At 37.0% G+C, this 15181-nt stretch overlaps 1 protein-coding gene across 1 annotated transcript in view; it reads right to left on the bottom strand.

Moving 5' to 3' along the window:
* The window catches only part of LOC110456935, a 176251-nt gene that overhangs the window by 64382 nt on the left and 96688 nt on the right, over window positions 1-15181 (bottom strand). The window contains exons 82-92 of the mRNA XM_021508006.1: window positions 14226-14411; window positions 13013-13127; window positions 11446-12081; window positions 10811-11058; window positions 10057-10149; window positions 7556-7960; window positions 5761-5837; window positions 4655-4718; window positions 2648-2863; window positions 1886-1997; window positions 1285-1393 (exon numbers count right to left, since the gene is read on the bottom strand). Of these exons, the coding sequence (XP_021363681.1) occupies window positions 1285-1393; window positions 1886-1997; window positions 2648-2863; window positions 4655-4718; window positions 5761-5837; window positions 7556-7960; window positions 10057-10149; window positions 10811-11058; window positions 11446-12081; window positions 13013-13127; window positions 14226-14411 (2261 nt within the window). The remainder of the gene's footprint in view (window positions 1-1284; window positions 1394-1885; window positions 1998-2647; window positions 2864-4654; window positions 4719-5760; window positions 5838-7555; window positions 7961-10056; window positions 10150-10810; window positions 11059-11445; window positions 12082-13012; window positions 13128-14225; window positions 14412-15181) is intronic.

The raw sequence follows: 15181 nt of genomic DNA, 5'->3' as shown, positions 1-15181 counted from the left end.
ATCCTGCAATACACCCAGGTGTCAACACATAATCAGACACTCAAAGAAGGGCTTTACCATTTCTTGGCACATCTGTTTAAGGATCCCTGTCCCACTGCCTTGTGGTTTCCCCTATATACGGCTACCTCCCCTTAACTTCCTTAAGGATCCCTGTCCCACTGTATTGTGATTTTCCTTCTATACGGCTACCTCCCCTTAACTTCCTTAAGGATCCCTGTCCCACTGCCTTGTGGTTTCCCCTATATATGGCTACCTCCCCTTAACTTCCTTAAGGATCCCTGTCCCACTGCCTTGTGGTTTTCCCTATATACGGCTACCTCCACTTAACTTTTTAATACTTAATTTTTACACTTAAGATTATATTTTGTTTATTTGATCTTTATTATTTCTAATGAAAGTCCTGCAAGGTATTGCTTTCTTTTCAGAAATGATTTGTCAAATCTACAGTCACACTGGATAAAAACAGTTTCCAACACTAAGCTACAGTTTTATGCAGTGGTATGGGGAGCCTTAATTGAAAAGATTCTGGGGGGGCTTACTGCCAGGTATGGGATTTTGCTGGATAAATATGGTAAAAGTGTTCTAATTATCTAATCCATCAACAATAGACCAGCTATTTCCTTAAGATAGATGAAGATGGCTTTATTACCATTCAAGCTCACCTGTACGTGGCATTTTTAGCAAAAACATCAGTTTAAAGAGAGTTATACAATTGCTGATTTGGAAAGAAAAGATGTAAGAAAATGACATCCAGTTATAATGACTAAAATTTGAACAGATTTCCTTTCCTTATGATTTATAGCAATTTACCACCTCAAGGCTATAAGCCACACTACAACTTTTATCTGTAAGAATTTATTTGTGATAGAGTTACCGGATTTATTCCACAATATGCACAGGGGCCAACAGATAACTCAGACTCAAAGTAGGGGGTGGGCTTATTACAGGACCATGCAAAAGCATTTACTTGCATATTGATTGAACTGTTTTAAAAAGGGTGGTCTTATTACCAGGCATGGGCTTATTGCAGGAAAAATACAGTATTCCCTTTTTTCAAAACACATTACCTAATAATTGAGAATTTCCTCCGTGTCATCAATGCGTGTATTCTGTGTGTCTGGCAAAAATGTCAGCATGTAAAAAACTCTTAACCCAAATTTTTTATTTACAAAAGATATTGCCTTTACAGAAGAATGTGAACACTTTTGAGATGTGGATGCTCGTCATATTTTGAGTAGTGTGACGCATACATTGTATATGTATCCTAATTTAAGGCTGAAATACCTCCAGCTTAATGAAAACGTGTCCGGTAACTTCCCAGTCTCTCCAGACAGACCTCCGGTCCGTAGCCAGAGGTCGTTCTTGTCATCCCCATCAAACGTGCCACACAACCCTGGAATACAAGACACATGCTTGGGTAATATTTAAACTTGACATTTCCATTACTTCTGGAGCTTGTAACAGTACTGTAAACATTGGTATTTTTGGCACTTGAAATTTCAACTGAGTTTTGTTTTAAAATAGATTTGCCCTTTGCTGCATTAGCCTCCCATTTGTAAGTTTTTTGATGGACTTGTGTTGAATGAGCCCTCTCATTCAATAGCGAAAAAGGGTTGAAAAATAAAAAGGAAGTGAAAGTTTCCGATTTTGCATTTCAAACTTGTTCCCATTTCTTACAATTGTCTTTAACAAACTTCAGTGAGTTTGATAAAAGTCCAACAGAATGGATTTTTTTGTTTTTATTATATCATTTACACATTAGTGATTGTTTTCCCCTTCTCACTGAATTTCTGATGTCATAGACAGATCTTCTGTGCACTCTTATTGTTTGTTAAAAATATGTTGATCTGGACTAAAAAAAAACGGTTTGAAAATCAAGATTTACCTTCTGAGTTACCAAAGTCATACGCAGAAGCTCTCATTTTCACATTGAGAAAGGGAGTGGCTCTTCGTCTTCCTTTCATCACAAACACAACTGCTCCTGTTGGTAAGACGATCTGTGAAAAATATTAGTACAGATAAGTTTATTACATGAAGAGTCATGTCCTATAACATACACAAATAGAAAGCTATCGAAACGGTTAGAAAGTCCTCGGAACATTTACGACTTGAATGTGTCTGTTGAAAAGTATGTTCATTTTGTACAAGGTCAAAATACCCTCCCTAAGCATTGAGAAACTCCTGATCCATACCCTTGTTTATTATGTATCTAATAATTTCTCCCAACCCCATTGGCTGGATCGTATACACCTGACCTAGTCTCAAAAACCAATTTATACCTGGCCCCGAGATCATGAAACAATCTTAGACTTAAATAAATGTTTACTTAGCCAATCACGTATGACGTCACTTTTCATGACGTTAATTGTGATTGGCTAAGTCCAAACTGAAGTCAAATTTAGACTCGAGATCATTTCATGATCCTGGGGCCAGTTTTCTGCTGAATATAAATTTCTAAATATAGCTTTTTGGGATAACCCATGCACATTTACCATTGATATACAATTCTGTGAACAATTATTATTTTCGATGCTTTAATTTTCTTGCATGTTTTGCAGTCTTTTGACATCAAAAATACATTGTAATATAACTTCTTTTATGTAATTGTTTGTTGAAACACATATTACACAACAGGATGACCTCTGACCTTGTATTCTTTTCCTCCACCTTTTCGTATGACCCTTGTACCCTCCGTCAGTCCATCTCCGTTAATAAACATCTTGAGGGTGAGTGTTGTTTTTTTTCCTTCTGGGACTTCGCTTGGACCACAAGAGTCCAGAACTATGACATCATCATCCACCCGCACAGCCACAGCACAGTTACAGGATGCGTGGCCATTACAGTTACGATAAAACGTTCTCACCTAAACCATAATACAGCACAGTTACAGGATGTGTGGCCATTACAGCTACGATAAAACGTTCTCACCTAAACCATAATACAGCACAGTTACAGGACCATTACAGTTACGATTAAACGTTTTCACCTAAATCATAATACAGCACTGTTACAGGACCATTACAGTTAAGATAAAACGTTCTTACCTAAATCATAAAACAGCACTGTTACAGGACCGTTACAGTTAGATAAAACGTTCTCACCGAAGTCATAATATGTTATTAGTTTAGGACGCTAAGTCATTAAAAATATGATATAATACTCTCACTTAAGTAGTATTACAACACTGTTACAGGACGCTTGGCTGTTACAGGTACAAGAGAATGCTCCGACTTGAGTCATCAAATGGCATAGTTTGGGATGTGCAGTCATTAAAGTTACGATAGAATGCTTATAATACGGAACGCATGGGCCGTTACTACAATTTCGATCATATGACATCACACTAAATCAAAAGAAAATTGTCATACTGATTTCTTTTCTTCCATCAAGATCTGAATAAAGACCCCAAAAATTAGACAAAAAACTTTACAACTCAAAACAGAACAACCAATAACTGTGATTTATTTTAAATATTCTTAAAAATTTGATGCCATTTTTTGGTTTGCTTCTCCATGGGGAAATAAGTTTCTGGAAAAACTGATACCATTTTTTTTTTCTTCAATTTTATGATGAAAATATTTCCTCTGAGATGATATAAATTGTAAACACATGATCAGGTATATTGAATGAGATGTAGTGGAGTGCTCAAGATAATCTTAAGTTGACCAATAAGTCTGGTGTACATATAAGGACACAACTAAATACATATATGAACCCAATTAGATCAGTAGTATTAACTGTACATCAACATTTTTTTTTTTTTAAGGATCCCTGTACCATTGTAGGCAAAACTAAAATAATAATAATAATAATTCAAGTTCCTTATAAACCGCTTTATCACAACCTAGTTCGTAGGTCGTCTCAAAGCGGTTCACAGATTATTACCCGTGGTTATAGGGCCTTAATTTGTAACCAGCCAAAATCTTTCTCAACTCCCTAGGAAGCATACAGCCAGATCTAGAGCTGCCATTTCGGCGCTAACAGTTAGCATTCAACAATTCTAATGTTGCCCAATCACATACTCATTTACAGCTGAGTAGACTGGAACAAGCGGAGTAAAGTATCTTGCTCAAAGATACAACACAGTGCTGTGCCGTGACTCGAACCCGCAACCCTTCGGTCACGAGCCCGGCGTCCTACCACCGGCTACCGTGCCTCCTAAAACATTCCAGAGAAGTCTGATGCAACTTTTTATACATACATTTAACTCCCCTTAACTACACAACTGCAGCGCCACAGGGCCAGTGTGCTAACAATGACGAGGTAGCTCACTTGGTTAGAGTTACAGTATAATAGCCAGAGGTCCATGGTTTGAACCCTGGTCTTGCCCCGTTGCATTTTTACAATCAGAACACCATTGATGATTTATTTTGTTCATTTTTATTGTTGTTTCATAAAAATTCCACAAGCTAATGCTTTCATTTCAGAAATAGTTATCAATGCTTCAGTCATGCAAGAAGAAAACTTTCACCTGGGTGATACTGTTACAGTGTTTGGTAGTGGTACAGGATCCTTAGTAGGTTTTTTAACCATTGCGCTGGTCACATTTTTTTTTTGAAAAGTGAATTTAGCATTCAAAAAATAATATCTCGATCCCCACATAAATATATTATTTCACAGTAAGTGTATTAAAGAACAGCTGTTTTATAAATACCTCGTATGGTAGAGTTTTATGTCGGTACAAAATGAATTCTCCTTCGAAGAAATTGTTGTAGTATCTGCAAAAGGAGGTCAAGTCAATAAATTTAAGAAGAAAAATAAGGACCATGAGCTTTCAGGCATGTAAGTATGAATGTTGAGCTCTTGACATGTAGATGTAAACTCCAATGCTATGATTGTGAAATCTTTTATTTCCAAACCTATGATTGCCAATGTGATGATTTCCTATGATTACCAATGTGATGATTTCCTATGATTGCCAATGTGATGATTTCCTATGATTGCCAATGTGATGATTTCCTATGATTACCAATGTGATGATTTCCTATGATTGCCAATGTGATGATTTCCTATGATTGCCAATGTGATGATTTCCTATGATTACCAATGTTATGATTTCCTATGATTGCCAATGTGATGATTTCCTGATTGCCAATGTGATAATTTCCTATGATTACCAATGTGATGATTTCCTATGATTGCCAATGTGATGATTTCCTATGATTACCAATGTGATGACTTCCTATGATTGCCAATGGTATGATTACCAATGTGATGATTTCCTATGATTGCCAATGTGATGATTTCCTATGATTGCTAATGTGATGATTTCCTATGATTGCCAATGTTATGATTTCCTATGATTGCCAATGTGATGATTTCCTATGATTGCCAATGGGATGATTTCCTATGATTGCTAATGTGATGATATCCTATGATTGCCAATGTTATGATTTCCTATGACTGCCCATGGTATGATTGCCAATGTGATGTTTTCCTATGACTGCCAATGGTATGATTTCCTATGATTGGCAATGGTATGATTGCCAATGGGATGATTTCCTATGATCACCAATGTTATGATTTCCTATGATTGCCAAAGCTATGATTGCCAATGTGATGATTTCCTATGATTGCCAATGGTATGATTGCCAATGTGATGATTTCCTATGACTGCCAATGGTATGATTTCCTATGATTGCCAATGGTATGATTGCCAATGTGATGATTTCCTATGATTGCCAAAGCTATGATTGCCAATGTTATGATTTCCTATTATCGCCAATAGTATGATAAGGAATAAAGAAAAGGAAAACCCACCTTCCGTCGAATGTTGTTATATGCGGGTCGTTGATGGAAGAACACGTCGAAGTTTTATCTCGATCTACAGCTGTTACCTGTAACGTCAAGCCAACAAATATTGTCACCGAATACAATTTTACTGTCTGTTGTCAGATAGGTTCTCATTTGATGTTTTTTTAATCGAAAAGAGAAAAGGACAATCAGACAGATGCCGCCAAACTGGTCCGAATAATGTATGACCTGTGTTAAAGAGACCATCCATGAGAACACAATGGGGAAATTTAATTATGGTCTCTCAACATGGGAGGTCTCCTAACCCTTTCACCACTGTAAACCACAATGGACTCATACAGATAAATGAATGGTAGAGTCTACTAAAGTTACCTAGGGGTGAAAGGGTTAATAGAAGTGGTCCCATGAGCAGTTTTGATTATATCACAAAAACCGAAATTGAGTTCAAGGTTATTTGTTAAACTTTTGTGAGATAAATTTGAGCTCAGCTAGAAGCATTTTTAACCATTTTTCATGTGTTAAACCAATGTACAAAAATATAAATAACATGACCTGAAAAGTACTGTATTTATACTGTAAGTCACCGGATCAATCAGATATGTCATAAGAAGTTCTCAACGCGATAAGTCACATGCAAATCAGAATAAAAACTGAATTACAAATGCTGAAAACTATTGTTTCTAGCACAATATTAGAACGATGGGAGAAAAACAATCATCTTCTATATTTGGAGGGTAACAGAAATCTCCAGCCCTCAGGTAATGATATGGTTGTCTAATACTCTCTGTCACACACTCAAGGTAGAGGTTTTATTGACCCTTTCACCCCTATGTAACTTTAGTAGACTCTACCATGCATTGATCTGGATGAGTCCATTATGGTCTGCAGTGTTGAAAGGGTTAAGCACTTTTCTGCTTGTATATATCAAACAATGTCAGTTTGACTTATTACCTATATTGCATTAATAGAATCTCCCAACATCGGGGAATCTAAACTCAAGGGGAAAGATTCCTAATTTGCGAAACCTCGTCTTTGGCAACTTAAGAATCTTTCCCCGAGGGTTGAGATTCTAATTCTCACCCTCACGGGGGTTAATGATTCTGGCTCTCTTACCCTGTTCACTCAATGTCTATCATATACACGATGTAATGTTAACATCACAGGCTAAATTCAGGGTTGACATGATTTTGATGGATTGTTGACATGACGGCATTGTATTGTTGACGATATGTCATACCATTGTTATGAATAGGAGAATCCCCCCCCTCCCCCCCCCCAATCTCAACCCTAGGGTGAGACAAGGATTTCTACCACCCTTCACAGGTGTCTCCCGTTTTAGCCGGGAAAGATCAGCTTGTCATCCCCTAGGGGGGGTATAGCCTAGTGCCGATTAGCATGTGTTCAGTTGTGACGTCATTTCAACATGTAATTGGTAATTGTGACGTCATCAAAATTGAATGACGATAATCATACACCACCCATGTTTATGTTTACAAACAGACTACTGTCGGTGGAGTTGTGAATGAAATAATAGGATGGGTGAAAAATAATCATCACCTACCTTGAGGGTGTAACAGAGAATAAATATCCGACCCCACGGGGAGATTTTTTTGGTTGACAAACCCTCGGCATAGCCCTGGGTTAGACAACGAAAAAACATCACCCCTCTGGTTGGAGATTTCTCTGTCACACCCTCAGGGTAGGATAAGATTCTATTAATCTCACACTGGTAAAGAGTGGATACACCTGTCCAGGGTAAGAGAAAATACAGTCTTTTTTACCTATGAAACAACAAACCTACCTGCAGAGTAGATTGTGGAAAGCTGATGCTGTTGACATTTATACCCGAATTAATATGAAGGTGGAACAGGACTTCTCGTGTCTGGTCTCTGTCTTTGAGGTTGTCAATTGTGGCTTTGATTGGGATGTGCATACCGGTGAACCAGTTATCCTTGTCAAATATGTATTTACAAGCATCTTCGTAATCATTACTTTGTCCTTGATGGCCAAACACAACCTGTACAATTTCTTCTGTGGTTCCCGGGCATTTCCTCTCCTTGCCTCGTAACAATTCCACCGTGAAGTGCAAGCTACAGTATTTATCCCGGTCATCAGGAAGACAGAAGAGGCGAGGAGGAACAGCCAATGTCAAAACAGTGAACTCAGCCCCTGACCCTTCAGTTACTTCCAGTTCAAAGCTGCTTATCTGGATACGAATGAAGTTAAATGAATCATGAACGAGCTTTCATTGCTAACCTGTTATTCAATGCTTTTGGCAAAAACGTTTGACTCCGTTTTCTAAAACGTTGGTCAAGGTCAAAATATGTTTATAACCTGATGGCAAGTAAGGTTATGCTATAAGATATAAATATCTTTCAAGTCCGTTATTTTTTTCTTTGGAAGATTTCAACTTATTTTACTCAATACATGCAATCTTAATTTCAGGTAATTTATTTGAACAAAGTCAGCTTTTCAGAAGAACTGTTTCAAGGTTCCTTTACAGTACATGGTTCCCTTGGGGGGGGGGGCAGGCCCCCAGACCAATTCTGGTAGCATGGATGCATTTATTTCTTTAACCCCAGCAATTGCATATATGGTTATAAGGTGGGAAACTCAACCATTTCAAAGTTATAACCAGGGACTAAGTTTCCAAGGGTGGGGTCAGATCCTGGAGCCATCCAGGTAAGACATTGGTATTCATCTCTTTATACTCAGTAAATTTTGTAAAAGGTTTTAGAGTTTTTCAGATTGGCACAAAAAATAATAATTTCAGATGATAGAACTTGAAAATGCCTCATTCAATCGGAGGCTTGGTTAGCCATCTACAAATTTCAGATTTGCAAGAAAAATTAACAATTGCATGGTCAGGAAAGCATAAGGAATGTTTGAATCAAGTATGGAGTCAACCTCTGCAGTCAATTGGTAAATGAGTCAAAACGACTCAGCTAATCAAAAGGCAAGGTGGCCATCTTGGATTTTATGATCGAAAAGTAACAACACTTGGACAAGGCATCAAATATATGTTAGAAAACAGTTAAATAATATAATGATATAGTGATAAAGTAATATGTACCCCCTCCTCAGAGGGAGGGACAAATCTCCAGGAAAATAATGACCTTTGAGTACACATCTTAGCTGCCATCATATGAGGATCATTCAAACCAAGTTTGAACTATTTCCCTGGGAAAATAAACAAAACCTACCCAAACATGTTACTACTTACCTATATAAACTATAATTAACTAAACCCCAACCTGAGGGTATACCCAGCGACCTGGTGGTAATGAAATTCACAATTTTGATACAGCACCTTACGACGTTTCCATCCATGAAAGTGTACAATGTTTAGCATATTTATGTCTGATGAAGGTAATAGTTGAAATTTTAGCTAATTTGCCCGGCCCAGGTCAGACCACTGAGTGATTGGATCCATATAACTCACAAACTTTCCTTCAAATCTTAAGCGAAATCAGATCATTGGTTTGGAGAAGTCAAAATTGTCAGTTACGATCTAACAGATGACAGATCACACTTGACGACTGAAAAAAGGTATTCACATTAATTAACCGAGTCTTTGTCACAGGTAACAAGAGTTCCCAGAGGGGCCTTAAATTGGCACCAACCATTGTACCATTGGTTCTATGTAAGATTGTGTCGAGTAAACAGTATCTGCACCTTGCGGTATAACTTTTGTTCAAGATTTTATGATGCTGTGTATGACATTGCTCCTCAAAAGTGAGGTTATCATTCGACCCATTACCTTAAGAACAATATTTTGTGTTTAATAAGGAAATCCTACTTTTGAAATTTGAGAAAGATCTGTCAAGGACTTCCTGGGAAATTAGTGATACTGGAACTGTCAAAATCCAAGATGGCTGCCCAATTGCCTTTTTGTGTTTCTGATCAGTTTCAAAATGAAACATGCATAACATAGGACTAATGAAAAATCAACCTACAAAATTAGATAAAGATCTGTCCAGCACTTCTTGATAGCTTTTCCGTCTTTGCGTATTGCAGAGTTATCGTCTCTTTGGAGCAGGTATTGATTGTTACGTCACTTGTTTGTGAGAGTAACGTCATCAATTTTTGAGAAAACAACGTAATTTTCTCGCACAAACCAATGACGTAACAATCAATATGCATATAAGTACAGATCATGGGGAACCCCTTAAGGACAGATGGATGGACGGAGGGACAGAGGGACAGACAGACGAAGGACCACCTATAAGGACTAGTTGAACAGTCAGTACCATCTTATGTTAGTGGGTTAAAAATCACTATAAGCTGGAAAGTTTATCTTACCAGTGCTTTGGCTCCTAAAATTTTGCTGTCTCTCCAGGGTCCTCTTGTGTTACTGCAGTCTAATGGATCGCACGCCGACACGGTGCAGTAGAACTGAAATGTACAACATTCACTTTAAGTATTACTTATATATACCTATATACCTATATACATATTAAAAAAGTCTAAGCACATTCTTTATTCTTTTGTCAATCAAGATCCTAAGATAGAGGGTACCTATAAGTCAGATCATTGTCACTACTGTGGAAAATATAAATCCTTTTCAAAGGACATTTTCAATAAAAATCATATGCTGCCATGCATATTATCATTGTTTGAAATTTGAATACAAAAAAAACCCTTCTCATGCTCAAGCAGGGATTCTGTGCTCAAACCAGCTTTCTTGTGTCTCACTACAATGATGTCAAATGATCAAAAAGTCAAATGTAAACATTAAAAACAGTATTCGGCTTTAAGTCTCTAAACATTTTTCACAAAAACATTGACAAAATAAGATTTTTTTTTTATTAATTTATAAGTGGAAATAGAAAGTTGGCTTGAGCACAAAATCGCTGCTTGAGCATGAAAACGATCTCATGAATACAGGCCACGGAATTATACAAGTACAGCAACAAAACTGACAGGGGAAGTAACTCTAGTCAAAAAAACTCAAAACGGAACTCTTCTTCACAATTATGACTTATGCAGTGGTACCCTTTCCTCAAAATAATAATGTTTCAGTATTCAAATGGACAAATTGGATTTCAACACTTACTGAATCTCCATAGGTAACTTGTTGAATAACATCCTCGGATAATATGCTAGTGAAGACATCGGTAGGGACGTTGGTGAAGTTCGTCCCATTCATAGCATCTGTGACCAAGAGGTCGTTGTCATGGTACCATTTAACACTGTACGACAGGCCGTCAATATCAAGGGGAGAGAACTCACACGTGAAAAACACCTTCTCATCTGGGCCAACTTTCACATGTAGTTTTGGACGCTCGGTAAACTCAAGGGTAACTGTAAAATGGTACATACCGAATTCAGATCGGAAGATAAAACATAATTAAAGGCAAATACTATCAAAATTATTCACAAAAAATAATTTCTCTCAAGGATAACTTTAAAATGATCTATTTTCTAATTGAGATCAGAAGTTAAGACATGATTTAATTGACTCATTCACCCCTAAAATTTCATAATGAACCTTTCCAACCTTTGAATTGGTATAGTTCAAATGTGTCTTCAGGGGTGAATGAGTTTAGGCAATAACACTGAGTATATAAACTTATATCTTTCCACTAACAAAAATGATAATATGAAAAAAACTCCAAATAAACAAGAAGCCCATGGTTGCGATAGGTTACTTTGTCTCTGCTGACCTTAAAACATTAAAGTAATTCTTACCAATTGTGGCACCAAGTCCGACAGCTACGTCCCTGGTTGCCTCAGTAAAACCCCAGCCCTCGATAACAATGTTGGCAAACAAATTCAACGAGACAGAATATCCAATGTATAGGTTTTGATTCCTAACTGCATCCCGCCTTTCGTAATACCGGGTAGTTTGAGACACCACAACACCATCAAAGAAAAGGCTTAGACCAGTCTGCAGACTCCATGAAAATTCTATCGTCAAAAATTGACCGGTGACTTTAAATGGTGCGTACACAGTGTAAATTCGTGTTCGGGTACTGCATGATAGATAAAGACGGTTCCTTGAGTACCACATTTCAATCCCGTAAAAACCTCCTTGCATGTCTCCATTGCTGATAATTCGCATTCCCTCCGTAAATTTGAAGACTTTTAAATTGAAACCAACTGTCAGACCAAAATAGCAAGTCTCCAAATCCCCAAAGCAGGAAGTCTGTGCCATGGTGTCCAAAGTAAGGAACTGATTGAGTCCGTTGAGTAGCAGTCCACGGCCTCCTGTAGGGCCGGATACAAAGGTCGGGCCACCCGACACCGTGAAATTAAAACTCAATGTCCGAAGAAGGTTTCCAATGATTGACAGAAAAGTTAATCTTCGTATATTAATAGTGGCGCCTGTGAAAGGAATAGAAACTACCTGTTATCATCAAAAATTATTGACATACTCAGGAAATTCTGCGAAATGCTTTTGCTTATTATCTCAATTTTCTTAATTGTTTTGTGTAGACTTTTTTTGTGTGGTTCGTTCGACCCAAAGATTTTAATTATAAAAGAGTGAAGATACTAGACTCCTCTTGTAGTTAGCAGAGAAACCACAATATCATTCAAAAAAATGTCAAATATTTGTTGCCTTAGTATTTCCACCCTGAAAAAAATAAGTTTGGCAGGTATAGGAACAAACCTTCACTTTCAAAATTGTTTCTTAAAAAGTTTCTCTACAGATACTCAAAAACATTAAAATAATAGATGACATATTTCAAATTCGTAACAAAAAATGTGACATGAATAATGGCTATATTTGGAATTTATTACGAAAAACAAAAAGGCCAAAAGGGCCTGGATCTCTGTCCTGGTTTTTTAAAAATCTAAACCTCAGTCCTCAGGAGATCTACACTATTCCTTAATGCAAAAATCTATATACAGCAAAATTGTGTCCCCTTGGCCCAGTGATAATTTAATTTTTGTTTACCTTGGTATGTGTCTTCATTTATTTCCCTGTGGGAAAGGGGTAGGGTGGGGTAGGGTCGGGTGGGTAGGGTTGGTGAGGGCGTACACCCTTCATTTAAATGACAAGCGAGTCCCTGAGGCCCATGCAGTGATGCTTACGACCAGATTTTATTAAAATCTGAAGAGCTGTTCATGAGGTTTAGTTTTAATGTAACAAAATCACAGATAAAAGGTATCGTGCCATGGCATAAACACACCTAGCTTTTTGGAACAAGTGAGCTAAAAAAATCAGTTTCCCAACTGCCATTAAGACATATTGTGACATATCCTGCTAAAATGAATATACATATTTGCAATGAGGAATTGATAGAAAATTTACGGGAGAGTGTTGACCATCCCACTGTGGTTGTGCTTGGCAGACAGACACGAGTTGCGTTCCCTGGATCAGTGAAGCCTTTTCCATAACAAACGCTGTCAATAATGCATACATCCGACTGTAAATAATAACACATATTGTTACATAAGTAATTATAAGACCGACCGACTATTATTATATATACAGGAAGACATACCCGTCACTATGGATACAAACAATTTTGTTTTGTTTTTGTATCTGTATTTTGTATAACCTTGTCAGTAACATATAAATCCGACTCTAAGTAATGATACAGTGAAACTTCCATAAATCCAACTTCGTAGATTCAAATTTCTCGAAGTGTTAAACTTATGGCACAGTCCGGAATTTTTTCCAAATATAACACTACTGATATTCCATTTATAAATCAAAGTTTTATGAGTCAAATTTCTTGCTGTTTCAAATTACAATCAAGGTCTGATTGTTATGAAAACTTTAAATTTACAACTTATAAATCGAAGAACAAAAATTACCTCTGCAAGAACATTGAAATGTCCTGTGGTTATTTTAACACCTAAACATGCAAACTACAATGTCTAAATATTTTTCCAAATTACTTTAAATCCAATATTTTTATGGATTTCAAATTGAATTACAGAAGTCCCAAAAACTACCCTGCCGTCACAAATGCTAATGGAAGTTGCAGTAATGTTACACCTTCATACTAAATTTGAGCAAAATTCATTTATATTTTAAATTCGACCAATCGGAGGTCATGGTGGCCATGCTGGATGACCGATAAAAAAAAGAAGAAGTCACATCTATGTTTCAAGTCCCATTTTATACCTACAAACTAAATTTGAGTGAAATTGGTCTATATTTAAATTTTGACCAATCAGAGGCCGAAGCAGCCATGTTGGATGACTGATCAGAAAGCGAAAATTTGTTTGCACAATGCTTTCCATTCAGGAACACTCACGTAAAGTTTCATCAAATTTCAAAGAGGAAAATTCAGGCAAAGACACTAAGTCCTCAAACTTTGTTTTGGGGACTTAATTACCTACATGAGAGGCTACCAAATGTACAATCAAAGATGCTGTAAAAGAAGCTTTTTGATTAAAAATATGATGTAGTTCTACCTCTTTTACTATCTGATGACTATACAGTAGTACAAGTGCTGTCATCTTCAAGTATCATAAGTACGACACATACAAAACGTTAAAAAAGAGTTACCTACCCTGGGTACACATTGTGTGAGAGTACAAGACTCACAGAGGCCGTTGAATACAACAAGTGTCAGGCCGGAGGTAGCGTGAGTTACACCATCATTACTAACACTGATTTTGTAGATACCGAGCACAGGGACCGGACATTGCACCACTTCCAAGTTACCATAGATACCAGTCAGCTTCAGCTCCGTTCCCTGAAAAAGCATTTAAATTTAGATCAGAACAATTTTACATTTTTGTATAAACTAACAAGAGAACCAAGAGGGATTTTGGGATCCATTATTTTAATATCTCCATTAGTTAGTTTGGCCCTTTTCTTTATTTCTCTTCTTTTCTCTTATCTGTTGGATTCATAGTCCTGCCAACAGTAAATGCATCTTGTGGAAACTTTTAGTTAAAATTTTATACAGTTGGGTTTGAGAGTTTTCTTTCAAACTGAGGCCACTCATGTTTATTTCTTGGGAAATAGCAATAACATACTAGCAGCCATCCGGTTTTTAAATCAGCCATAAAAAGATAATACACAACAATAGCCTATGGGGAACCTACATACGAAATTTGAGAAATTTCTGTTCAGTACATATTGAGAAATAGTGATAACAATTTCACGCTCTCAAAATTCAAGATGGCTGCCTACCGTTACACTTGTTTTTCCAATCATTTTCAAAATGAAACATGCACAATTATGGGTCGTGAGAAACTTAAATATGAAATCTGAGAAAGATTTGTCGAATCATTTTGAGAAAAAGCGATAACTTGCAGAAAGACAACCTGTAAAGGGATATCTAAAAACTAGGTAGATAAAGAAAACTTAAGGATCAATAAATAAATCGTAACAAATTCAAAAATTTGAAATAGGGCTGATTTTGGCCCTTTCTTGACCTACTCCTTTTAAAATTGAAGCTTATATGGGTCAATTTTTTAAGCTTTCTTTAATCACTATAGCCCCCCCCCCCCCCCCCCC

This window comes from Mizuhopecten yessoensis, unplaced genomic scaffold, assembly GCF_002113885.1.
Source record: "Mizuhopecten yessoensis strain PY_sf001 unplaced genomic scaffold, ASM211388v2 scaffold8955, whole genome shotgun sequence".
Classification (NCBI taxonomy): Eukaryota; Metazoa; Mollusca; class Bivalvia; order Pectinida; family Pectinidae; genus Mizuhopecten; species Mizuhopecten yessoensis.
Note: the sequence above shows the minus strand (reverse complement) of the source record. Positions and strands in the feature narration are given on the sequence as shown.